The sequence below is a fragment of the Coloeus monedula genome (assembly GCF_965178545.1).
Source record: "Coloeus monedula genome assembly, chromosome: 6".
Taxonomy (NCBI): Eukaryota; Metazoa; Chordata; class Aves; order Passeriformes; family Corvidae; genus Coloeus; species Coloeus monedula.
In genome coordinates, this window is record NC_138786.1 from 7,610,410 (window position 1) to 7,637,809 (window position 27,400).

Sequence of the window (27,400 nt, forward strand, 5' to 3'; positions counted from 1 at the left end):
CCCTCTTCAGACTGCTTTTACATCTCTGGTTTTTACTGCGCTATGACCAACTCGTAGCATGGCATATTTTCTGTGTTCATTTTTCTAGAGGAATCTGCTCAAATGGTCAGTTCATTTTTTCAATGACTAAAGATAAATAATGACCTACAGATTTCTCTCTATATGCTTTTATAACAGTGAAACAGTCTCATTGGTGAAAACCAGATAATGTTCAGGGAAGGTGCTGGGCTCATCTTAGCCCAGATCTTGTACTGATTTCTTCCCAGCCACTCACCCTTCACTGGAGAAGGGCTCAATCAGATTGATTTCTTCTACTCAGTGCAGTAGGACTTGTACAAGAGCCCCACACCCCAGAACCATTCATAGTCACCTGCAGCCTGTGCTTTCAGCCACTGAATGCTAAGGGTAGAGAAGAGAAAAGCACTGGACAGGATTCAGCTCAAAAAGTGTCACCCTGTAACACACTGTACATCTATCACCTCTTTCAGCCAGATAATAACAGGATTTTCAGCACCCAGCTTTCTGGGCTTCCACTCCCACACCATCTTCACGGTACCACCAAGTATTTTGCTGATACCCCAAACCCATGGATGCAGCCTCCTAAACCGAGCCTCAAATGGAGGGGGGCAGACAGAGCTACAATGAAAGGCTGAGTTGGGATCCCAGCTCGATGTTGACTGGCTTTTGGCTTTGGACAGCTCACATGACACCTTTGTGCTTGTTACTGACTTGTAAATGAGGAATGCAGCACTTGCCTGTCTTTTGTGAGGCACTTGGAGATCAACAGATGGAACATTTGATTTAAACTACTAGACTTGGTTCATTTTTTTTAGGCTGCAGCAGTGACTGTTATTGACTTGCTTAATTTATCTCTGTTTAATAACCTCTCCTTTCACTGTTGGCCTTCCCTTATTTCCCTCATTTCACTTAGGTCTTCCCTTCAATGGCAAAACAGATATCTTATTTTGTAAGGTGCCAAGGTCTGCTGGCCCTAGATGCTTTCATAGCTCAAGTAACACACAAGTCCATCTTCAGGGAAGATCCAAAGATTTGGTTTTTTCAGTGTGTGATATCTAGTTTTTATTTCCTGGCTCATTATTCTGCCTGAAAATTTATCAAAATTAATTGTATACAGTGCCATCCAGCTTCGTCTGACATTTTATGGTAATATGCAAAAACACTGCAGAGTTCCCACAGCAGAGACAACTATCAGGACAAATGTTATTAAAAGCAACCTTTAAGAGAGCAACCAAAATCTGGAATTAATATGTTGTGTAACATATTGACCAACAGATGCTTTGTTACTCTCTTCCCATTTTTACGAGGATCTTGCATCTAATTGCCTGCTCTTGTCTTCACTACATGTCCTCTCTTTGCTTCTGCAACTTGTATAAAATATTTCAAAGGTATTATTTAGTGCTTTAAATTAGTTAATGTAATTAGCTAATGTTGTACCTCTAAACAAGTCAACCAAAATCAGTGCTTCTCTGGCTTCAGCCATACAGATGGATAGTTATACTTAAGTTCTGATATAGTCAGTAAGGTTCTTCAGAGGTAAAAGAAGATGCTTAATCAGTCAGAATCCCCAAGTGTGGTTTTCTCATGACTGAAGGCATTGTAGTTTGTAGCAAATCCTCTATTTCTAGGCTATCTGTCTTCCAGCAAAGACATCGCACTTGTGTTCCGTTTTCTTGTGAGATCAGTACAGATTTCTGCACACCAAAATTTGTTAATGTACTGTTGGTTGTCTTGCATTCCAGTGGCCTGAGTGTACATTCATTTTAGAGCCAAAATTCAACATTCAATTAGTAGATTTGCTGTGTGCAAACACTGTAAACAGTGCTAATCAGTTTGGAGTTAGAAGATGTATTGAATTTTATAGTTTACAGTCTTTATTAATTATGGAATAACACTTTTTGGCAGAGCAGTTGTTAATAATTTATTTTGGGGTTTTGTGAATAATCAAAAAGTACACAAACTGTATCTCTCTATAAAACCAGTATAAGGGCCTATTACCTAACTTCTTTTACCAAAAGAAGATGTATGGGTAATTCTGCAATTTTTTGACCAGTAATTATTAACAAATTGTGATAAATATTTAAGCCATGTTTCTTAATAATTTGTGTTTCCAGTGTAAAATCCTTTGGAGATTAAGTAGTAATGACAAGTGGTAAATATTTGTGGATTATGAAGTCATTACCACATAATTGTGTGATAATCTCTCAAAAATATCAAGAACTATTTCATTTATGGAATATCCAACCACTGTTTCATTTTAGTCCGGTGTGGCTCTCTCCATTATGGTGCTAAGCTTACTTCAGCTTTATGACCGTAAAAGAATTTTTTTGAAAATACAACCAATTTTTGAGCTTTTCTTGAAAATTTACACACAAAAATTTGGTCTAAGTTCATAAGATTCATATTACTTTGCATGAACTTGCTTGATGTTTATTATTGAGACCTTTCAAATGAAGTGTCAGGATTCACCTGTTGGTAATGACAGAGATTGTTGCCTCTAAATACAATTTTACCTAGATGTGGGAGGAGTATCTGAACTCCTCTTTGAATATTCTGCTGTCATACGAAATGTATGCAGCTTGCTGTTTAACTGGGTTTTGTCCCAATACAAACAATATTTGTAAGTAATGTTTTAGGGGATGAAACTCAAGTAGGATTCAAGGTGTTCATTCTTAATTAAAGGTTTTAAAATAAAACCAGTGATGGGATTATATTACCAGAATGTAAAGGTACAGAAGTAGCCCTCTATGAAAATATAGGCCTAATGTCTCTTTGAAAAGAGACGTGGGCTTAAAATACCTTATTTTCAATGCAGTAAGTCCATATTAAAATTATAGTAATATACTGATCAGAATACGGATGCAAATATATGCAAAAAGTCCATGTGATCCAGGTATTTATTATATAGGTGGTAATTGTATCTCATTGTAGATCTTTAACATGAGTGTCTTATTTTCCTGTTACATTTTGAGATTGTTTATATGTACTATGTACAAAAGTTGAACCTGTCCTGAGAAAAATTTCCATTCTCTGGCTTTTTTTTTACTTATGCAGTGCAAGGACTGAGAATTTAAATATTTGTATTACATAAATTTTGTGAGGTTTTTAATTTTTTAAAAACTGACAAAGTGAGAGGGCGTATCTCTGGGTGTTAGTAAAATTTTAACAGGAAATCAGAGGAGAACTAGAAATTAGAGCAGAGTAGAAAAGACAGATTTTTTTCCTAATACAGAATCCAGATGAACCAAGATTGATTTGATTAATAGTAGTAATAATAAAATTGTGGTACATTAAGAACTCAATCCAGTAGAAACATACAATATTAATTTCAGTGTGTCAGTTTGAGCATACAGGCTATGCATGAATTTGTGTTGGTAGAGTACCATGCTTCATACTCAAACACAGAACATGATACATTTTAAACTGCTTTTTTTGTAAATAAATATTTTTAAACATGCACAGATAATTACTCAAAGGTATGTACCTTCTGGAATTGAATTAGTAAGACAAAGGAATCTTCTTCCATAATTGCCCTTCCCCAAAGCGGGTTAAACGTGTACAGTTCCCATTTCCGTAGCCAGCTCACTACATGGATTTTCTTGACATGTTTGAAAGTACACTTTGGTTGAACCCAAATATTGCAAGTTTGCACTTAAAATGTCTGCCTAAAACAGTAGCACAAAAAAACCAGTTACAAAGGTAAGATATAGAATGGATGCCCAGCCCAGCCTGCACAACAGGATTGCTACCATGTTGTTAGAATAATTATATTTTGGCTGAACTAACTAATTTAGAAAAACTGCAGTACATCTAGCAAGACTGAAAACTTTCCAAGACTGGATTGGTTTTGGGGTTTTTTTTCCATTTTTAGTATAATTTAAAACAATACCTCTTCTAGCTGCCAACAAACTCTTTCCCTGAATCTCACCATTCCTGGCTTCCCTCCTAACCATGTCCTGGCTCACCTCCAGAGCTGCCAAGTTTATGCCAGAAGCAGGAGGTAGATTTGTATGGGGCTGGAGGAAGATCTGGAGCTCTGTTAAATTTTCAAGCCCAGATGGGGCAACATGATTTGTGTGTTTATGTCAGTATGCCATACATCACAACTATCTGTGTGCTGACGTCAGCTTTGATTGGACATTAATGTGCTGAACACTGCAAACTAGAAAATACATGATAGATACAGATCTATGGCAACAATGCCACATAAGCAAATGTCTGTTTGGTGTGGCAATTCGCTGTGCAAAATATTTCCCGAGATACACTGCATTAAGCCAGGGGAATATTTTGACACTTTAAAAACAAAAACAAAATCAACATGGGCAAAGAGAGTACTATTTCAGAAAGCAAATCCTTTCAAAGGAAGAGCTGAAAGCAACATGTTAAAGTATGTATCATCAGGCAAATATTGAAATGTTGTCTCTCACTTGAATCTTTCCAGAATTAAAACCAACTAGGAAAGATTCTATTCTTACGATTTGCAGGACTGTCAGTGATGAGGATATGTTGCTGATGGTTGAGCATCTTTCTTTCCACAGTTTTTGTAACCCATTGTTATCAAAACTGGCAAGCAAAAACATTAGTGGGCAGCAAATGTTTTTTTCAAATGATAGGATATTTTTTCTGTATCAAGAGTTTGTTTAGCTTTGTTTCCAGGAATCATCAGTGTTTATTTATTTATATGAAAGTTTTGTATTTCTTACTTACACAAATAGCATGCAGCAGCCTCCTCAAGGACTGGCAAAAGATGGTAATTTCTGGTCTGTGGATTTATAGAGGTCACTGTCTACTTCAGATTTATATTTATACTGTCTTTATGTGATTACCCCCATAGAATAATGTGACCAAAAGATTCCATTAAAATATAATGTATTGTCTCTCTCTTCCTAGAAGAGGAAGTGATTTGCAAGTCAGCTTTACTATTTCAGGGGCAGATATAATAGCAAAGTCTAGGGATTGGTGTGTAGGCAGTGTTCTTTTACCTCACATCACTTCTGTTATTCCTCAGAAAGGAAATTCTGTAGTATAACACTACTTTATCATTATCCGTCATTGGACTTTGTAGGTAAAGTGAAGGTTCCCTGATTCCATGGGGATGGATGCTCTTGGCCTGTGCACAAGTAGTGGCTCTGAAAAGAGACCCCTCCCCAGGATTTGATGCCATCTGGCCCATAAGGTGGGGAAGGGAGGGGGTGTAAAGGTACCATGGGATCAGTGGATTTAGGCCTGGTAACCTGAGCAAATTGGGCTGTGCAGGCCACAACTTCATGTACTGGTCAGAAAACAGAATTCAGTTTATTCCTTGACAGGACCAGGAAATTTTCATCTTTCATGTCTGCTTTGTAAGCTTCTCTGTGGCTAGAAAATAATGGTTATTGAAATGTGGGTTCATGAAAGCAGTTGGGGATATTGATCACCGTTTTAATAAACCTGAATGTCAGTACAATGCATGGACTATTCTAATATCTCTGGAGATGTTTTTGTTTCTCTGCTCCTAATTGATAAATTGTTATTATGAAATAGTTTACCAGTATTTAAATTGACATTTCAGAATAAGCATCAGTCATATAGTTTATGAAAGAAGTTCAAAATGTACAAAATACTTCAAAATTAATAGAAAATATGAAAGTATAACATGGGGCTACAGAGCTAATTCTGTATAATTAGAATGGGTATTTTGAGGTGATTAGTCTTGATACCCCTGAAGGTTTGATGAATGTAGCATCTACAACCACCAAGAACATGAGTTTAATACCAGCTGTCCAAATACCTTTAAGATAACTATTTCTTATCTTAAAGAAATATTTTGCTTTTTACCATAGATGTGTTTCTTTTTTTTCTCATTAAATACTGACATCATCAAAGCATTTAAGAACATTTTTTCTGACTTACCTCTGAAGATCTGTTGTGACCTTTGAATGTCACTTTCTGCTATGTAAAATTAAGTAAAGAAAACCATGTGGAAAACAGCTTATTTAAGGCATATGACAGTACACTGTAGCACAAGACTTAAGGCATCACTTAAAAATCACACATATATTGAGAAATGGTACTGCTGCTTGAAGCTTTAGATTTGTATGTTGTGTAGAGAGGAACTTTCAGAGAGGAAAATGCTAAGAAATTACTTGAGTTTTCCATGTTTATCTGATAGCCACAATGAGTAATTGTGGGGGTTCTGCTTGCTCAAAATATTAGACATGATATGCCTAAGTGTATTAAAAACCAAGGTTTTCAGAACCCAAACAAAAACTGGGCATCAGACTCAAAGGAGAAATCAATGAGAGATAAGCTTATCACATGGCTTGTAAGTATCACTGATGTGAGCAAATGCTTGTTATGAAGATGTAGGGAAATATTAATTTAGTGCTAAGTTAGCCCTTTTGTGGTTTATCCTTGTCAAATGTATATTTTCTTTAGACAGATATTTTAAGTCTTTCTTTTTTTAAGAAAAAAGCCTTCTAACATAATTTCTGAGTATTGATGGCCTATTTTCCCCCCACAGTTTGTCATTGAGAAGACCAAGGCTTACTCTATGAACATTAATTACCTTTTTCATCACATAGGATGTGTATTTTGTTTCCATGTCTTACAGAATAAAGCAATTATGGAACGTGTAACAAACTTGTCAGATGTGGTAGTTGGTCTTGAATCATTTATCGGCTCTGAGAGAGAAACCAATCCATTGTACAAGGATTACCACGGTAAGTTCTGTCTTTAGCAATGCAAAAAGTCTGCCCTGAGTGTTTCTAGGGCACTTAGCAGCTCACCCTCCAGTTGGGTATCTGCTATAAAGCAGCGTTTGATTTCATTTTGGAATATACCTCCTAAATGCTTCCCCTTGCCTAATCAGTCTTGAGTTAGGAAAATTTTCAGCAAAGTGCATTAAGGCTGCAAAGGAAACATGGCAACTCCTTGCATGTTGTCAAGCCGCATTACTGAGGCATGGCTCAATCAGATGTACATCTCAACAGGCAGGCTTTGGGGAATTCACATGCAGGGGAGCCTTGGCAATCATCTGACCAGCGAGCTGAACTTGTCATGAAATCAATACTTTTGATCTGCCAAGTTTTAAATTGAGAACACGGGAAAACATATATTATAGTAAGGTGAATAAACTGCTAAATTATGTGCTAGATAAACTTTATCTAAAAAATAATGTTCTGTTTCTTCAGCTATGGGGTACAGCACTTGCTCATTTAAAGATATGAATGTGGGTACATGCGGCATGTAAAATATGAAACTGATTTTGGTAAAAAGTCATGTAGCCTCTCAAGTGTTTTATCTTCAAAATGTGTAATGGTGCTTAATCTTGCATTTAGTTTCCCAAAGATTCTTGTTAGCTGTTGCAGCAGAACTATTTCAATTTTTAAAATTATATTAGGAGGTAGCACAGCCAAAGCAGTGAATAACAGTTTTAGCTAATCCGGAGCAGTGCTCAGAGTGTGCATAAATTACAGCTCTTATTATTGTGACACTACTGTAGTTCCATGGAAACCTTTAGCTGAAAGTAAACTGCTTATCCGAAACCTGCTGTAAACATATGACAGTGGCAGTGTTTTCCACAGCAGAATGTACAGAGTATACCGAAAACAAGCAAAGATGGTGTTGAGACACCACTGTGTGTATGCAAGCTGTAATTAATAAATCAGAGAAAAATCTTTCTGACTGTGAAAGTAGTGCACATTTCATTATCTGAAAAAAGGTGAATGAAAAAGAAACTGTGAACAAAAGCTGGAATAATTTGCCTAATTATTTTTCCAACTGTATAATCGTGATACAGCCTTTGTTTATGCTAACATAATTCTGTCAATTTAATACTCCTTTTCTCAGTCCTGAAGAGATCCTTTAAGACAATGTGTGTTTTAGCATTTATTTCCTGGTATCCTATAAAAATGTATGCTAAGTCATTTTTGGTGCTATTTAGTAAAAATTATGTGCCAATATACATAGCTTTTGAGATTTGCACCACCTTAATTTGACAGTCTGAAAAGAGATACTTCTAATGGTTTTGACTTTTTGTATTCTTTTTGCTTAAGAACATATTTTAAGGTATTTATTTACTGCAGATGATGGAAGATTTTGACATTACTCAGAAGAAGTTTGATTACATTATTGCATTATTTAATGAATCCTCCTTAATAATTTTATTAAGCTACCTGCAAATTTAAATGTTTGAAAAGCCAAAAAATAACAGAATAATTATATAGATGATCCCTAAATAAAATTTCTAGGATACTGTATATAAGCAACCCTGTGTTAGACCTGCTGTTCCTGAATATTATTATATATTAGATTTTGTCCTCAAAAGCCTAACAAATAATTCTTCTAATTCACTGAACAGGAGGCAGAGATAGAAGGTTTAAAACTATAAAAACACTTTTCTAATATTGTTGGGAATTTAATTAGTGCCCATAAAAATTATGCTTTTTGAAGTATTTCAATTTTAAGAAACTTCCTTCAAAAAAATAAATAAATGCCTGAAAAAATACTTGCGTTATTTTAAATAAGGGGTTTAATGTTTGGGGATTTTCTCACAGCTGCCGTTTTGAAGTCAGTTACCTTTCCTAAATGTTCAGTATTTCCATTTAGACGCTGGCTTTATGAATAGCGAATATAGGCCAGTAATTGAGAAGCCCTGTAGAATTTTCCTGGTTTTCAGATGTAGAAAATCACCCTTAGGTTGTTCAGAGACTATATTAGGCTGCACAAAAACCATCCAGCGTCCTTGTCAGAAAAAATCAGCTTGAGTTGCAGCTGACAGAATGCAGAGCTTGCAGTGCACCTAGTGCTGTTAAAAACATCTGAGCAGCTCTAGAAGCCTTCTGCAGGAAGAAAATGTATTTCTTCTGGGGTAGCACAGGGGTTAAAATTTATTTAAAAGTGTGATCTAAATCGGGATTTTCCAGAAACTTTTTTCAAGTCTTTCTCAGGCCACAAAACGAAGGAGTTCTCATTAGAGCTTCAGTGGTTATCAGTAACCCATAAGCCTTGTTTTGCTGGCTGCTTACTGGTGCATTTAATAAAATAAAGATCACTCAGTGGTGCCGTGGGCAGCATGCAAGGTGATAGCCATATTTGCTTACTGTAAATACAAGAGAAAATCACACACAAACCGGCTGTAGTTTTGACAAGTATTAAGATCGCTCTTTACATCTGTACTTCTGTACCAAAGTGCAATTAGTTTTCCTCGCACAAGGATTTCTGTTTATCTTATTCTGCTTGATTACTTGAGCATAATCGCACCGTTTGCTTCATTGCTCCTGGTAGTAAGCTCCAGTTTAAAAAGGGGAGGATGAGTGTGTGTAAATATACAGAATTCTGCTGTAAGACTCTAATTTATGCATCTGGATGACAGCGTTTTCGTAATTTTTTTCCCTCTTTTACTCTTCCTTTCCACAAGGTTTGGTTCATGTACATCAGATTCCTCGGCTTAATAGCTTGATCTGTGATGTGTCAGACACGAAGGACCTTGCTTTTAGATTAAAAAGGAAGCTGTTCACCATCGAGGTAAGAGAAACATTGTTTCACTATTTAGAACCCAAAAGGTGGAGCTAATCCCATCTCTTATGTTTCGTTTTGTGAAATACATAAAATATGCATCAGATGTTGTAAATTCATTTCACTCTGGTTTTGCTGTTCAGAACAGTTTTATAAAATACTGTAATATGCCTTCTAATTAAAAATGTCTCATTTGCTGCACTAAATCGGTCTGTTATAAATACTTTATTTTGGTTTAAAATGTACATAGAAAGTAGGCCACAACCTTCAATAACAAAGCATGACATGTTTCTAAGGATGTCAGGAGCATATTTAATTAAATGTTAATGACTTGCTCTTACTTGTGTTAGTGGGTGGGAAAGTAGCTACATGTTATTACTCCAGTAGAGGGATTTTAATGTATAATGTTGCCTAAAATTGTGTGTGGTATGGGGGATAAGTGTCCTTATCAGTATTCAGAAACCATTTTCTTTGCATTACTGGAATCACCTTTCACTCTTTTATGTCATTTTAAACACAGTATCATTTACACTAATGTCCTTAAGTAAATTTCCTACTAAATTTAAACTTTTTTCTGTGACCTTTATGCAGACAGTCCTGATAGAAGGCAGTAATACAAAAGATGTATTTCATTTTAATCTTGCTAAAGAGCAAATGAACATAGCACTATTAAGCAATTAGAGCTGATGTATTTATTAACCAAGTAATGCTTAGAGATGGGAGATGGCTTTCAGGGTGATGTGATAGTCATCGGTACAGTCTGGGCAAATTTTTTTTTAACAAAGACATAAAACAGCCAAGCATCCCTGACAAACCATTTTGTTTAATCTCTTTTCAAATGAAAAGCTCTTAAGCAGACCACTTGTCTTAACTGCTTGAAACCATAAAAAGAGAGAATTGCCACCAATAAATTAGCATATTTTTTACTCCATCACCAAATGCTGGTCAATGTGGCTTGGCACTGCTTTGGTGTTTGGGACTTCACCCTTAAGTGACCACTTTGGCCCTTATTTGACCCTCTGCCCTTTTTAGCTGGCCACTTGATAAGGTAACTTAAGGGTTCTCTCTCTTCACTGCCCCCTCCCCTTCACAATTGCAAGTAGCCCTAACCTATAAATCATTGAAAGGGCCCTATCAAGTGACAAATTAAGGTGCCCTCCTCCTAATTAATGGTCATCAATGTCTTTAATTATCTAATCCTATTGAGAGTAGTTAATAGTTAATCAGACAGCCAGTTCTTCACGCAGGTCATCTCTGTGTGAGTGCTAGAAGTTTCTCAACTAGAGTTATCCTCTTCAGAAGCCACTTAAAGGCAAATACATGAAGGAGGGCTTTTTTCCCAAAGACAATTCCTTTATAATGTTTGTCACTTTCCCAAGAATGCAGTTAGTGAAACAAGGCATTGTGAGGTATTAAAGCATTTTAACAACTGCTGTTGAGCAGTACAGTAGAAACAAAACCCTTAATAGTCTGTGTTTGGTTTTAAAATACAAATGTTCTCACTGTTTTCAGAGGTGCAGAGAGGCATGCACCCTCATTTCACAGCGCAGTAAATTCTCATTTATTGTAGCTATGAATTAGGATGTTTGAGGGGTTTCTCATCACTATGAATCCTGTCTCAGAACACAATTTTTTCTGTTGGACGAATTGGAGATTCTAATCTGTAATGTAACTTGGAAGGAAAGAAAACCCTTAGCAGGAGGCTCTGTAAAAAGAATTGAATTAGCCATGGGGCACTGGAAACAGGAGAGAAGTGGAACTCTTGAAACAACCTGTTGCCCTAGACATGCATAGATGACCCACTTGTATAATTTCTCCCTTCATTGCTCGGGTGCAGCCCCCTTTGGATAACTTCAGGTTTTGTTAGAGATATGCTTTCTGTAAGCTGAACTGACACAAACTATCCCTTTTTGAACATGTTAGATCACTGTCCTACTGTGATCTTCCTGTACACGTTTCACTAATCTATAATACATATGTTTTTCTTCCTCACACTGTTAGGGAAAGCAGATTTCAGCTAGGCTGACTAGAGCAGTAAGGGCAATAAGAAAACGGGAGCAAGGGAAAACCGAATTATGAGAGGATGTGAATAAGGTCTTCTAAAATGGGTTTCTAGTTTCTACAGTTAGGATGTGATGCATCAGCAGTCAGTCAGCACTGGTTCTGGGGGTAGAAGCATAAAGCAGCACTACAGTGTGCATTACAAGCAACACTATGCTTTATTCAGAGGACAACTAAGTTTAGGACTTCTTCAGTATGTAGTTTAAATATGAAATGAAAATGTATACTGAGTACCTTACAGGTCTTGCAAAGATTCTGCATACTTATATACACAATTTAGGACAAAAATACTGACATCTATTTGAAATGCGTCTTTAAAATCAAATTACATAAGAAAATCTAGAAACACAGAACCTGTGAATTTTGGCAAAATTTCTTCAAAAAGGGTTTTAATCACTAGACCTTTCTTTTTTTACAGTTTAAAACAAGCATGGGACATGGATTTTCTCATCTCTGGATTGCTCACCAGTTAAATAACTCTTTCTAGTTTGGCCCTCACAGGTGAAAAACCTTGAATGTCAAATCCTCTTTATTAGATTGCAGTTTTGTGGGAGGGACTCCACCTCTTTATAGCCTGCAGAATCGTTTAACTGTTTCAGTGTTCCTTGTGTTTTCTTGTCAAAATAAGATTGACTGAAATGTTTTCTAAGGAGATTTTTTTTTTAATTCAGGATGAAGATGGTTTTTTAATGAATATTTATGACTGCTCATTGTCCATTTATAAATTATGAAGCAGAGCCTTTCCAGGAAAACTTACATGTTTATCCTAAAAGGTGCAGTAGCTTTATCAAGCTTTCCCAAATCTTCACACATTAGTTACTAGGAATATACTCTTATATGCAGTGTTATCAGAGATCTATCTTATGTGCATACCACTTTAAAGGACACAATTTTGAAGTTAGCCTGTCTAATCCTATTTCTTCCCACTTTGGAATCTTAATTAGGAGGAGATAAAAACCATCATTTGACTAAATTATTGTCTTGAATCTGTAGCAAAAGGTATAATCCGCAATTGGGCCAATTAGTGTACCCCATAGTTAGCTATGCTGAGGCAGGATCTTGATTAGATCTGACACCAGCCTAGTTCCCACTGTTGTTTTGCCAGGTATGATGGTCAGACTTCAAAGGGCTTGAGGCATCAGCAGGGCAAGGTTTGGAGGCCAGCTTAGGTCCGGTCGTTAATCTCTCTGCTAAAACCACAGCAGCCCTCGCACAAAACAAGCTTACACGACACAATCATGCGGTATTAAAGTTTGGGTTGAGTCATGCCAATTTCCCTTTGATTTTCTGATGATTGACTAAAAGATGGCTACATGACTAGACACATACTGAAAGTTTACTGATTAGGTAAGTTCCCCAAATATTTGAAATATTTTTTGATTTTTCAGTTAAATGATATGACAACCCGTTCATCTTAGTGCGACTGTTCAGCAGAATTGTTCTTGAAGTGCTTTTTGCTTTCGTTGTAGCTCTGAATGTAACTTTTATCAACATTTGATAAATTTTGTAGGAACGTTATGTTCATAGTTTTCTTTGACAGAACTTTATCTTGGTTGTTCCAAAGCCTCCTGTGTCAAGACCTAAGGAATCTGTGGTTAAATTTGGTTTTATCACTGCTCCAAATTCTATGGAAACATTGTTTATCTTTCTTATTTAGGTACATTTAAAATTACTTGCCAAAAGGGCATTTTCCCTTAATTATTTTCCACCTCACCATCAAGTAAAGCGCTGTTCTATGGCTGTGATTACATAAGTGTTCCTTTCTTTTGCAGTCTGATTTGTTCAAATATTGCAGTAACAGTGACATGTTTCCATTCTGAGAAAAGCCTAAGGCTGCTTTAGTATTATTCCAAATGATTGAAATTGCCATCTTGCTGACTTTCCCTTGGGCAGCTTAGGGCCTGTTTACTTTTGTATTTGTTTCACATGTTCCCTCTGAGTTTGGCTGGCAGGACATCATTACCTGGTTTGACAAGACAGTTGGAGAAGATTCATATTTGATTAACTCCCTTTGTTATTGTCTGGACAACACAAACCTCTGAAATCATCTATTTAAAGTTAAAACTCCTGATACACTCAGATAAACGCTTGCAAATAGGAAAGTTTGTGAGGGTGGTTTTTTTTAATTCCCTGGTTTCGCTTATTTTGTAAGTCTTCAAGTAACAGTCAATTATTAGAAGTATAGAGACAGTTTTTCCTACAAGTTTTTTTATTATAGTTTGCCTAATAAATAGTTGTTGTGCAAATACTTTTTTTTTGTCAATATATAAGTCACAGCAGCCAATATTTTTTTCTAATGGCTGCAACACCTGTGCAGCCCACGAAAAAATTCTTTAGAAGCCAGCTCAGTTTGAAGCCAAGTGTCATATACAATATAAAGAATTACCACACAGTAAAAAATAAGTTTCCAGAGCTTAAAGTACAAGTTTAGGAGTTTCTTTTCTGAGAGGTGTTTCCTAACAGGAGGGGAAGAAATTAGAGGAGTCCTGTGTCAGGAAAGGGGCTGGTTTCTCAGTGCCAGGCAGATGCAGTATGGTACTGTGGAGCATTCTATACTGCATTTTCCCCATGGTAATTGCCAGAGTAAAAGGTTATGTCTTTGGAAGGAAATATAACCACAAAAACCAGCAACTGAGTCTATACAGAATTAAAAATAAACATATGATTCCAAAGGCATTCAAAAAATATCCTGTCTTCATCTAACAGTAAAAGACTGTGAGAAAACTAATGATTGCCAAAATAAGAAATAATTGCGACTCCAGATATTCATGTCTGTTATGTGTCCAATGTTGGTATTGGAAGATGACTAAAACTCTCTAAGGTGGTGATTTAGGCCATTTAAAACAGGAAATATGGCTTAGGTAGCTTCCATCTGAAGTCTCTATATTTCTGACTTTCTTTGTCTTCCTTTCAGTCTCTCTCTTTTCTTTGCTTATGTTAGACTACACTGTGGTAAACTTCTTATTTGCAAAAGGGAAGTGCAAGAGGCGCTGTTAGAGATTATTTACCAAAACAGGTGGGTGAGACCAAGTCAGAGCTGATGTCTGCAGTGCTTCAGTGTGGTATCCACATAGCACAGGTTTGGTCCTAAGGGGCTCAGGAGATGGCAGCATCACTGAGTGCCAGAAATGGGCTCCTTCAAACATTTCCTAAGTAATTATTCATCAGGAACAGGTATAGAAACTGTGTCTTAGGCTGTTTCTTCTGGAGGAACAAGTCAACCCTGTCACCAGCACATATGGGATCAGTATATATTTAAAATACACAGCCATGCCATACCAACCTCTATACTGAAGTGAGAATTAGAAAGTGGCAATAAGAGCATCACTTCTTTTAGGTTTTTCCAAGAGAATTCGAGGCAGTCTTCATTAATGGCTGACCCTAATCTTGATTATATTCTCAGATGTTTCTAAAGTTGAGTAAATTTGTAAATAAATGCATTTGAATTAGTGAACTATTTTTGGCCACTGTTAACAAAAAGAATCAGTGAGCCTGGGAGCTGGCAAAAGGCAAAACACTGGTTTATTATAAATTTAGGTAAAGAGATAGTTCTATAGCACTCATTCAGTAAAATAAGGAAAATAAGCTAATATATGCTACAAGATGCATGTTGCAATGCTGATCTATATATCTTCATATATAGACAAAACAACTCTGTATTTTGAGATTGTGCACTGGTGCCCTTACAAGACTTGACCCTCTGTTAGAGCTTTACAACCTCAAAATGGAACCTTCTTTTCCCAAGCCAGCACTTGTGGCTGCCTGGCTGCCCAGGGCCTGGAGCATGGATGAAACTTCACAGGTATACCTGGTTCAGAGACGAGACAGAACTTTTCTGAAGTGTTACAGAAAGTGCATTTCTTCAATTTTCTCATCCCCATGTGTTTGAGAACACAATTACCCCTGGGGCTTGCATAGAAAACCTCTTTCTCCTCAGATGCATCATACCTGGCAAACTCTGGTACTGGATGTTCCACTCAAGCTGGGGGACTCCAAGCAGGGAATTCTTCATATAAAACTAAACTTTCCAACTGAGAGAGGTAAAACACTGGAACAAAATTCAGCTGAAATTTATACCAGTACAACCAACTATGCATTGATTTTTCCTGTCCATTTTCCCTATGATATTAATAAAGACATTACCACTGCATTATTTAAAACTAGTTCAAAAGACAATAATTATAATACTAATAATTATATTATTAACATTTTCTTAATCTGAAATTAATAATACTGCAAAAAAGATTCTCCTGCAGAACTAATTCTGTCATAATACCAAGCTCCATTTTACATTATTTCATCTAGTAGCCAGTTCAGGTTCTCTTTACCTGGTATGGTGTACTTCACTGAATTGTTTTGTCAGATGCTGTCAAGCCAACCTACCATTGTTAAAGAAAATCAAACTAAATCATTTTGGCATGAGCCTTCCAGGAATAAGGCACAGAATATGAAGGGTTTGATGAAATCAAGGATTTGATTTCAATATTGTAAAAGACTGCCTGTCAAAAATGTATTACATTCTTTCAAACAATTTTGAATAAATATACGTGTTTAAAATTGTGACAGTACAATTTAGCTAAAGTTTTGGGAGAGTATTTTTAAATTATAATAACTTGAGGTGAAACAATACTTGGAGTACTCCTATTTGAAAAGAAAAACCCTCTGAATCTTAATGGTACACTGGACTGAAATCAAGTGATCAATTTTAGACAGTATATGGAATTTCAGGACATGTATCTTGTGCACATGTGGAAGAGTTTAATTTGAAAAGATCACCTTATTGTGTACTACTGTATAATGTGAATTAAATTATTAATTTTTTGTCTGTAGGCAAATATAGGAAGATATTGTTAACTCTTAGGTTTCATGGGAAGGAAGATTTGTAATATCCTGAAATTTATTTAAGAATTAGTTTTGTTTTATGGGTTGTATAACAGGGTAATGTTACACTGTTGTATTGGAATTGAATTGAATTGAATGAGAGTTCTATTCAATTTTTTAAAACTTTAACCCTTGTAATACATTCCCTCTGCAGTTTCTTGTTAGTAAACAGAACTCTTTCAACAGAACTTAAACAAATAATTCTGGTGTTTAGAAACATTTATGCTGTGTGTTGTTGCAACGGAAGAACATGCACCACAAAGTCATGAATGCCATGAAAGGTCACTTGTGCATATTGTAATGGGCTGCTCATTCTCAGGATCTGTGCTAAGGGTCAGTGTTGCAGCATGAAAGGGTTTGGCCTGTTCAGTCTGTAAGTAAATTGGTCAACTTTTCCTGTATTTGCCAGACAAGTAAAGTAGTTGACATACTCCCACTTTCTAACTATTAGAAGACAGGTAGAATAAGGACATCTTTTGTAAAAATGTTGGTTGATAAAGATTAAAAAACTCTTTCTCTACAAGGATTATATTATTCACTGAAGCAGTAGTATTTTTTAGACAAAGGTCTGTGGGCATGAGTTAGAAAGATATTGATGGTGAGTCTTTAAGAAGCAAAAAGTTAAGCCCCATATTTCTTGTAGTTCTCAGCAGGAACTGAGGGCCACTTCCATTAAATGCTCTTTAAAGTATCACAAGTGTTAATAAAATTAGGATATTTTATAGTTGTATAAAGTTCTCATTTTACAAAGAATAACAAATTCTATCAGGCCATGGTAAAACATGGTAAAACAGATCTCTGTTCTTCTGTATCCCTGTAAATGCAGGAAAATAAAAAGGAAAGCTGAGAGGAAGTTAGATTTTCTCACCCACAGGTCTACATTGTACCCACACCTTACTGACACTCACTGAAGTTGAGGGCTCTTAGTGAAAGGAGTGAGAGTAGGAGGATTTCACGTGTCCATGTGCAAGATGTGCTTCCATCTGGGTCTCCTTGTCTCAGTACTGTTTGTTATGGTTTTGGTTATTGATCTTCAGGTAGGAAGTGATTCAAAGTACTCCCTGAACTGGGAAACTGGAAGATAGCCCCATCTAATACTTGTAAAGAGTTAAAATGGCATTTTGTAGGTAAACAGAACAATGCTGCCAAGCATTTGCCATGACTAGTAATAAACAAATTTCAAATGTCTTATTGTAACTTTGGAAATTCAAGATTAAGTGTTAACATTTCCAGTCTTTTGAAAATATTAATGGTTTTGGATGAACATAAATCTATAAGGAAACCACAAATTTATAGTTTCTTTTAATTTTTCACCTGTACAGAAATTGTTCCATACCATTTTTCTGATCTATTTATTTTACTGTTTCACAAAAAATATTACCCTTTATTGAACTGTTAACATATAGGAACTTGGGTTTTTTAATTATTTTCATTGAGAGCAAACTAGTCTTGTTATTCTTAGTCTGAAGGACTTAATGAAAGTGCCAAAAGGGGACAGGAGGAAAAAAATATACATACACTGCAAAGTACTGTAGCTGAAGAAAAAATGTTCCATAATCATTGTGCAAATCCTTCTTTTGCTTTGGCTAAATTATGGGGTATTATTTGCAACTAAATTCCAGAGTACATTTTGTTCTTATATTTCTGGCGAAGAGAATTGTGCAAAAAGTAGATTATCGTAAGGAAAATGGGTAAGGACCACAGTGCCTAAGGTGTAAGTAAAGTTAGGTTTTGGTCATGCTGTCTTTACTGCTCTCTTTGTCACAGTTGTTTTAGTTGAGTGGTTTTGATTTTTTTTTTAATTTGATTTTTCTTCATTATATTTCATATGGTTCTCAAAGGATTCTGTATTACGCATACAGATAATGTAATTTAAAGTTTCTTATTGGATGTGGAAAACCAATAGCTTTTGAAAATATCAAGTGAAACTGTCTCCTAGAAGAAAATCATTATTATAATGTATTACTATTATTGCAGTTAAAGTGGTGTTTCTGGCCTGCTTAACCCTGACACCATATTAGCCCCTTTCAGAATGAGCGCTATTACCAATTAACAGTTCTGCTTCCTCCTTCCTTCTGAAGAAAGTAAGCATATAATTGTATAGTGTACAATAATTAAAGCTTTTTATTGATGTCCATAAATACATAAATAAATAAAGGGAATTTGGGTGCCAACTTATACCAGTCATAGGCTGCTTGACTGAAAACAGCTGGTAGCACTTGCTGGAAATGGTTCACTTTAAATGCCTCATTTCAGGTATTTAAGGTTTGAAAAAACTGTATTTTTAAGCTTACGAAAATACGGTCTACGGACTCTTCATCTACTTTTTTCCTGTTTGAAGTTTGTTATAGCACAAATTACTCGAGAATTCACCCTGATGTTCCTAAGTTCAGGTTTACAAAACAGTTGCTAAATGGACTTAGTTTTTTTTCTCATATTAGACCAGTAATCTTTGAGTAGTGTCTGCTTAAGTCTTGTTGAAAAGTAAAAGCAGAAAATAAAGAAAACCAACCAGTTTACTACTTCTAAGTGGGAGGATGTGAGCATTGCTACACGGGAGAAATCCACTTCATCTTGCATCTAAAACAGCGCTTGCTATTCTCAAAATAACCTTGCTGCTCAATAGTTAAAGTTTGAAGATCTTTAGTAATCTTTGCTAAGGCACTGTACACGGACTTTTTCTGGGAAAGACAGGCTTTGTGTGACCCACATGCAAACGTTTGAGGTGGAGGATTTGGCCATGGTAGCTGAGGGGATTTCTTGAGGGGATTTCTGAAGTCTCTGTGATACACCCACACTATCTGCTGGGCATTTGAATATTGGTGTGTTTGTGAGCAAAACATTTCCCATGTTTGGTGAGGAGCTGTTCAGTGACCTGCCTCAGCTGGGCTGGCTCCAGACTTTGCAGCTGGAGCAGGGAGGAACTGCGCAGTTTGCAGATACACTTGGGGTCTGTGAGTGTTTGTTTTCAGTCAAGGATTGCACTGGTCCAAGGTAGCTCAGGTTTTGGACATTCACCCTTAGCTGCTTTTATTTATGAGCCAACACACAAGTAGATGACAAGAGCTGACCAAGGCAAGTCTGCCTGTAGGTGTAGCCCCAGCTTGTACCCATCTGGGTATACAGTGTGTGATGTTAATAGAATAAGCACATCCCCGGCCACTGGAGGTGCCAGATGTTACAACTGAGCAGCGTTTTCTTTCGGGCTCTCTATTATGTGCAGTTATCCGTTGGTTTCATCTCTTCTCTCATTGATTTATTCAAGACTTAGTAATGTATTGCTTAATCAATAAACACTATAGTCTCTGGAGATAGATATGTCTCTGGTCTGCAATCTAAAGCCCCTGAAAGCAGCACCATAAACTTGCTAATCAACACTTCTCACCTTTTGGTGTAAGGCTTTGTAATTCTGGGCAGGTTACAGGTTTCCTGTACTGCCTCAAATGTGCTTTCACAAACCTTTTTCTACCAGAAAGTGGTGTGGCAGGAGTTGCATCAGCTTTTTTTTTTTGCTATAATGAAGGGAAAAATGGTTCTCCTTCTAGGATGAGTATTTATTAAGAGATACAACCCAGTATGTAATTTCTAATTCTCGTTGCTGTTAAAAAAAAAAAAAAAAAGAACTAATAAGAAGGAAATCTAGTATTTGTATTTAGATCTGATCCTCAATAGTAGCATAGCCATGGGCTGTTTATGCTTGGTCTACATCATCTAGACTAAAAATAGCCTTCCTGTCATTTTATTGGCAGAGTTTTAGCTACTCCTTTAATTCTGTTTAAAAATGGATAGAGAGAAAGGCAGCATAAATATTGAATGTGTGCAGATATTTCAGTAAGTAACTAAAAGGAGATTTCTGATGCTTTGAAGAGCTCTATAATTAAATGGAATTCATATGTTGTTTAAAGAGGCATTTCTTAAATTAATATAATCTTTAAATGTATTATGTTAATTTTTGTATCATTAAAGCACCTACTTTTAAATAGCCCTGTATTGAAATATATTTGTTTTATTACTGCCCTGTTTAAGTTTTATTCTTTTTAGGTTTCTTTTACATTTTGATATTACTGGTGAGATATTTCATTTCTCATTAGTTAAATGGGAAGCCACATTATTTCTAATTTTTCTATTAATAAAGTGAGTTTTTGCAGAATAAGAAGACAAGTCACTACTGCCTGCTAAAATCCTCAGCAACAGCCTGAAAATTTCAGGCTTATTATGTTATGGTTTTTGAAAACCTGTGGAAACAAGGAAAGAACTGGCTTTTTTGTGTTCTGCCTGTCCTACAAAAACAAGAGGTACTTTAGGAACCTTCAAGGCCACAGTTACGGAAAAGACAGTTTTGAGGTGGAGGTGCATCTGTGTTGATTTTTTATTGATCTGAAAAGGGCATTATGACTTTGAAAAAGCCATGAAAATTAGATTCAGGTTACCGAAATGTCCCTAAACCTACAAAGGAGAATTTTTACTGTGTCAGTACAGTAAAAAGGCTCTAAGGTAGAAATGTTACAGTGAAAGGATTTTGTCAGTGGATTACCTATAATCTCTATATAAGAAGCACTTTTTCCTCTGTCTGAACTAAAATTCTGTTTGTGCCATGGTCTTTTCTACTTCTGCTTCTCCTTTTTTGTTCGTCCACACCCTGGTGTGTATTTGCATCCTTTAGGACAATATTATCCTGCACATTCAGTGCAGCTGTCTGTGCTCACACAAATAGGAATAACTGGAATACTTTCTAGCAGCTTCTTTGGTTTTCGTTATTTTTTGTTTCTCAGGTTTTCATCCTGAAATTGTGTTGTTACTTTACAAATTGATCCAAAAAATCGGCACTTATTGCGGTCAGATGCGTTTGAAAGTAACTTATGTTAACTGCTGCTTTTATGGAAGGGTGGTGGTGGTGTTACAAATGAGAAGATGAAAAGGGAAGCAATGAATATTGTAGTTTTTACATTAAGAGCATCCAAAGTAAAGTAAATAGTTCACTGCATCTGTTGCAAATGCATAGCACTTATAGAGGGAGGATATCAGTTTTCAGAAGTCATAATCAAAACAGAGTATTTACTACTGAAAATTATGCATAACTGGAGTATTTTTATGCATACAGTCTAGACTTCTGGTAAAAATATCTATAAATAAAGTAGAATTTGTACAAAGCCAGGCATAGTCCCTTAGTGATTGTTTTTATTGTGAGCAGTATCACTGTTTCTATGACATTATTAGTATTCAAACTATGTTATGAGCAGTTTATAACTTTTTTTTTAAAAGAGGAAGTATGGTTCCATACAAAATTACATTTGTAAAAGATTTAATGTTCCCAACATAAAAAAATATTGTTAAATCACTTTCTATCTTGAAAAATCAAACCAGCTATTCTTGTTTCAAGTTTCATCTAATATATTGTTCCATATGGTTGTATGATAAACACATTATTCCTTGAACAGGAATTAAGAGTAAAGCTGCCAGGAAGGGGTTTTGTTGTCAGAGTAGTTCCCGCCTCATGTTTTGTAAGAGATTTCATGGTCCTATTGTAAAGAGTGGATGATTTAAAACGTGTTCCCAAGATAAACTTTCCCATTGTCATTAATGAGAATGGATAATACTGAGTGACAAGTGCATTAGGAATGACACAGAAAGAGCTGTTAGATTTGTCAGAGCATATCACTTCAGGCAATGAAACTTGAGGACATTCTCTTTTAGCAATTTTTTGCTATTTATTTAGAGAACCAAGGATTGTGATTGCTCACACAGGTGGATTCCACTGTTTAGTTCATTAAATATTTAGGTACCTTTGGAAAAGTAAAGGTGATAAATATGAGCATTATACTCCACTGTGAGGGGCACAAGTGGTTGCTTTGCTTACAAGTAATTCTGCAAAACTATTACACCTTTTACTTGTTTTTAAAATGTTTATTTGGTAGATAATTTCCTAATTTGCAGTATTCTTTCTGAATGGGAGTATTTAAAGTTATATAATAAGAAATGCTCTGAACTGTCATAGTGAAGCTTCTGGGATAAAGAAGCCTAAAATTAGGACACTATACATGTAATTTACATTGACTTAAAAATTGTATTTCTCCATAGAGCAAGACTTTTTAAATATTTATCTCTGAATAATTAATAATGTATGACTTTTTCTGGTGTTTAAAATCCTTCCAAACTACAACATGCCTATCAGTTTCCATTTTGAACATGCAATTGGTCACTTTTTCGCCTTGATTCATCTTGCCTGGCTGCCAACCAAATTTTGCCTCTGTGTACCTTCTTGACACTAATAATGACTGAGTTTCTGTTCGTTTGCGTGCAAGATTTCCCAAGCGGCAGTTTGGGGCTGGGATAAACTATCTATCATGATTGCGTACAACTAATCTGCCTCAACCAAACCACCCCATGATTGAAATTGCATTTGACAATTCACCTCTCCTTGGCGTGCCTGAGGTGAACATAGCTACAGACCATCCCCGGAAGGGCATAGCAGCTCCTCCATATGTTGGGGAGGATCCTTTTATTTGTGTCAGGAGACTTTTAGCCAAGCATGTATAGGCAGAGATTATTTTTTTCCCTAGACTTCCTTGTTTGCAGATGCGGGGTTGGTGCTTTCTCCTAACCAAAGCATTTTGGTCTCGTGAAGCATTTTGTGATCTTTGTTTCATCAAAACTCTTTCTTTGAGGTGAACCAGGGCAACATTGGATGTATAGGAGATAAAAATTCAAGAGGGATTTGAAACAGAAATTATTGGTTTTTAGAACATTATGGTATTATTAGACCAGTAGTGCTGGTCAAACATCAGACAAAGTACCTGTTACTCTGTTGACCATTACCAAAACTTACACCCGCTTGGAGCATTTGGATTACACAGAGCCTGAGAAAGAATGAAAAAGCAAAATCATCTGTCATAGAAGAAATCTTTTAATTTTTTTCCAAATCGTTAATTTATTCATGTTGTGTATAGTTACTGGTTTAAAAACCTGTCTGTACAAATATGATCTGACAAAACAGACTTTTTATTTCTGGGTAAGGTTATTCAAATTATCTTCAGAATAAAAAACTTTCTAGGATTCCTTTTTGCTAAGTATTGTCCTTTTTGTATGAGTTCGCTTTTATCATAATATTTTAAGTAACAGCCTGTGTCAAGAGTGCTGCTTTTCATTAGTGATGTGTATCACTAATTCTTCATCACATATAATTAATTTTTCAAATGCAAGATTTCTAAATTGTTAGAGTAGTAAAGTTCTTTGTAGTTTTCTTCTATAGTTTCCATAGTTAAAAGATGCACTGTTTGGATAAATAGGTTCCTTCCAACTCAAGATATTCTATGATTCTGTGATAATGCAGTTAGAAAACACTGAAGAATTGCACTCTGAGATATGTTTTGATTTCTCACTGGTTTGTGTAACAGCATGTTTTTGCTGTTATTTTTGTATTTTAACAGAAGTACAAAGATCCCGAGGCAAATCGTCCTTTCAAATAAGTACAGCCCATTCCTGTTGCTGAAAAGGGGAGTGGCAGTGGCACACTCATAAAGGCATGACTATCAGCCTAATTTTCTGTCTCACACAAGTCATACTTTTCTCCTTAAAACTGAAATACATTTTTTAAAGTATTTTCATTCAGCAGATTAAGTTCAAACTGAATTAGCAATCTTTTGAAATGCTTGACAGCTGAATGTTGTACATATATATATTTTAGTTGTGGAGAGGAAGCTAAATAATATGGGTGTCATGCTTTCTGCAGCATTTCCAGCCAACAAGTGCAGAAGAATCAGCACCCTTTTGAATATATAAATCATTAATCTTAGTAACCAGCTGCTCTGAAGGCAGGAAAGAATAACTCAGCCACACAGCCATGCTCAGTTCACTTGTTACACTAGCAGTATACTAAATCTACCCATAATTTATGTCCTGCTTTCCGTATTTGTTCATTTATTTGTTTTAATTGATTTTGTTCTGATTCTTTTTCTTTTCAGTGTGCCTCTGTGGCACAACACAGTGCCCTGTGTAGGTGCTGGTTGCTCTAAACCAGCTGTCTTGGGGACAGAGAGCAGTGTCACCATCTCAGAGCCCAAACAGAGCACCCACCTACCCACAGCTGTTTGCATCTTATTGCCTTGACATGTTCCCCTCATTTGGGGTAGCTGTTTGGTTTCTGGATGGTTCCAGAACACTTTTTTTGTTTCCTTTGGTATTAACCATGACTTCTTAAAAAATAACTTCTTAAATTCTTAGTCTGGATTTGAGATTTTCTTGTGTGTTCTCTCCTGTGTGACATCAAAGCTTTAGGCTATGACTTGGCATAATGACCTTCCTCATGTATAATAGTTCTTGTCCACATCAGAATGAACATTTGTCATACAAAAATGAGATCTTTCTCAAGACTCTGCTATTGCATATTAAATACAATACTGGTTTTTTTTGTCTATAAAGCAATATTAAAGGGGTTTGGACAGGGCAGATGTGTTCCATCCTGTTACCACTGCACTGTCGAAGGAATTAAGGGAGAGGGATTTGAATTGTTGGGGTCTGCAAATTCATCAACAGTTAAAAGTAAATGAAAAATATTATATCATTTTTAAGATAACCAGCAATCTTTTAAAAATATTCAACACATAGATTTTTAATGATTTTGTCAATCTAATTGTACACTGAAATTTATTACTGTTGTCTTCTCACACCCAGTTATGCCCTTATCACCAACTAGTTCTAACCTTAGGATCTCTAAATGTACTTATGTGCAATGCCATTGAACATTACATTTTAGGATGAAAATGCAGTTATTTGTAAATCTGGTGTGTAATTCAAGAAAGGCTTCCTCATCAATTTCCATACCTACAGTGTGGTGGTTCATAACACCTTTGTTATTATAGAAGTAATAAGAGATCATTACAGTGCCTTTGTATTACAGAAGCATAACTTTTAAATCCTATTGAAATTATTTCTTTCAGAGACTGAAACCAGAAGAGACTTTAAAATTCTTCCAAAAAATAGTAGTTTTATAAAAGACAATAAGTAATGCTCTCTATTTCATTGATAAAGCTTTAAGCATCATCAATCCTTTTAAAAACACTGCATAAACCACACATAAATGCAATTCCTGAGATATGGCAGATGTTTGGAAAGTGTCAATTCAGACTTTCAATTGACGAAAGACCTTACGTCTTCATCAAAAGAGCTACTGGAAAACACTTAATTAGCAACATTCTTACTACAGGTTTTAATGTTGGGATGTACTTTCCATACAGTTTCAAACTCTGTAAAAATGGAGTAAATATAACTGAATGTAAAGGGCTAAATCAGGCCACATGGGCAGCAGTTGGGATGTGTATCTGTTATATAATGCTGTTTATCTCTTTGAGTTGTGATCACTGCTTTTTGACTGATGTTCCCATTCATCCCATATTCCTCTTCACCTCCCGCCTTCCTCATCTTTGTTTTAAAAACCATGATAGGAAGATCTTCCTCTTCTTGGAGACTGGACTAGATCCTCTCCAGAAGTCCCTTCCAACCCAAAGCATTCCATGATTCTGTGATTCCGACAAAGACACCAAATATTGGAATGCCTTCAGCAGCTGGATTAGTGCCTTAGCTTCTTTACTGCTGCACTTGATTAGTAACAAAACTCTTGGCTAGCTATTAATATGAACTCATTAACAAAAGAAAGCCTGATAGTCAGTCTTATGTCCTAGAGATTCAAAGGAGGATTCTCTGTCCTCTGGGATGGAAGTTCAGCTGACAAGCAGAACTTCAAATCAAGCTGCTTCAAATGCTGTGGGCACTGCCACTGACTCTTTTCTGAATTCCTTGGCAACAGAGAGTCCTTGTGACTTAATACTGTTGATTTGCCAAAAGAAATGCAATCTCTGGTTGGAAAACTACTGTCTGATGAATTGTTTCATTCAGCTACACTGTTGGTGAAAGTTCCACATAACATTAAAAATTCTAAGCTTATACTTAGATGTCTTTGATTCTTCACAGAGCCCACGAAGACAAAGACACAAAAAAGCTTTTGCACAGACTGAAACCTGTTCCTCATGAATATTCAAAGAACTGGCTTCAATCACACAGAACAGAAAAAACATATCAATCCAACCACTTTTATTGATACTACTAGTGATTCAGGTGTTCCATCATGCTGCCTTTCCTCCTTTCAGCACAAGTCCATGAACAATTTCTTATTTCTGGATTGTTCACCTTCAGTCTTGTGCTGCTTTAACACTTATTTTGGAGATAGGTCTACTTAGTACTATCAAACCTTGCTGCAGACTGTGTAAAACAGATGACTTACGGACACTGTCACCATTACTTACTTAGTTTGTTTTGTCTTTCTGCTGTTACACAGTGCCCGTGTCCTGTAATGTTTAGGCACCCTGGCTCCATAAAACTGCTTCAGAAGAACACAAACCCATTGTCAGTGAGAGTCAGGAAACACCTAAGAGACAAGGAGTCTTCCTGTGAAGGTCTCTCTGTCCACAACAAGAAAGTATGTTGGTCCACCCACCTTGAATTTATGGTTCATTGGCAAGTTCAGATCCAGAATGATGATTGTAGTATCTCTGTCCTCATTTTTAAAGAGTATATTTGCTGTCTTTTGATACACAGGACATCTGCTTCTATGTGTCATCAGAGACACATCCATTCCATAGTGAGTCAAGACTATTGTTGTTGGACTTGTCATAGTTCCAGAAGTTTTTCCCAATGTACTGGCAAGTGGCAATTGTTCATTTGAATTAGCATACGTCCTTCTCAGGACACAAAAGGCTGACTGATGAGGAACAATCAAGATACTGCCTGTCATGCTGCAGCTTGGGCTGTGCAGGAGACCTTAGACCCAAGGGTGAACAGTCAAGGTGTGCTTTCTGATGTCTGGGCTCTCAAATGTATTAGAGCAAGGATGGACAAAGTTGTCATAAGACCACACCTTCACCAAGATAGGTTTCAGACTGGGAGCATG

General features: G+C 36.2%; 1 protein-coding gene across 1 annotated transcript in view; it reads left to right on the forward strand.

The window, feature by feature from the left end:
• ELP4 (elongator acetyltransferase complex subunit 4) overlaps nucleotides 1-27,400 on the forward strand; it is a gene marked incomplete at its 5' end in the record, with an annotated part of 136,575 nt that overhangs the window by 51,712 nt on the left and 57,463 nt on the right. Inside the window, 2 exons of the mRNA XM_082282817.1 lie at nucleotides 6,611-6,719; nucleotides 9,419-9,525. Coding sequence (XP_082138943.1) covers nucleotides 6,611-6,719; nucleotides 9,419-9,525 — 216 coding nt within the window. The remainder of the gene's footprint in view (nucleotides 1-6,610; nucleotides 6,720-9,418; nucleotides 9,526-27,400) is intronic.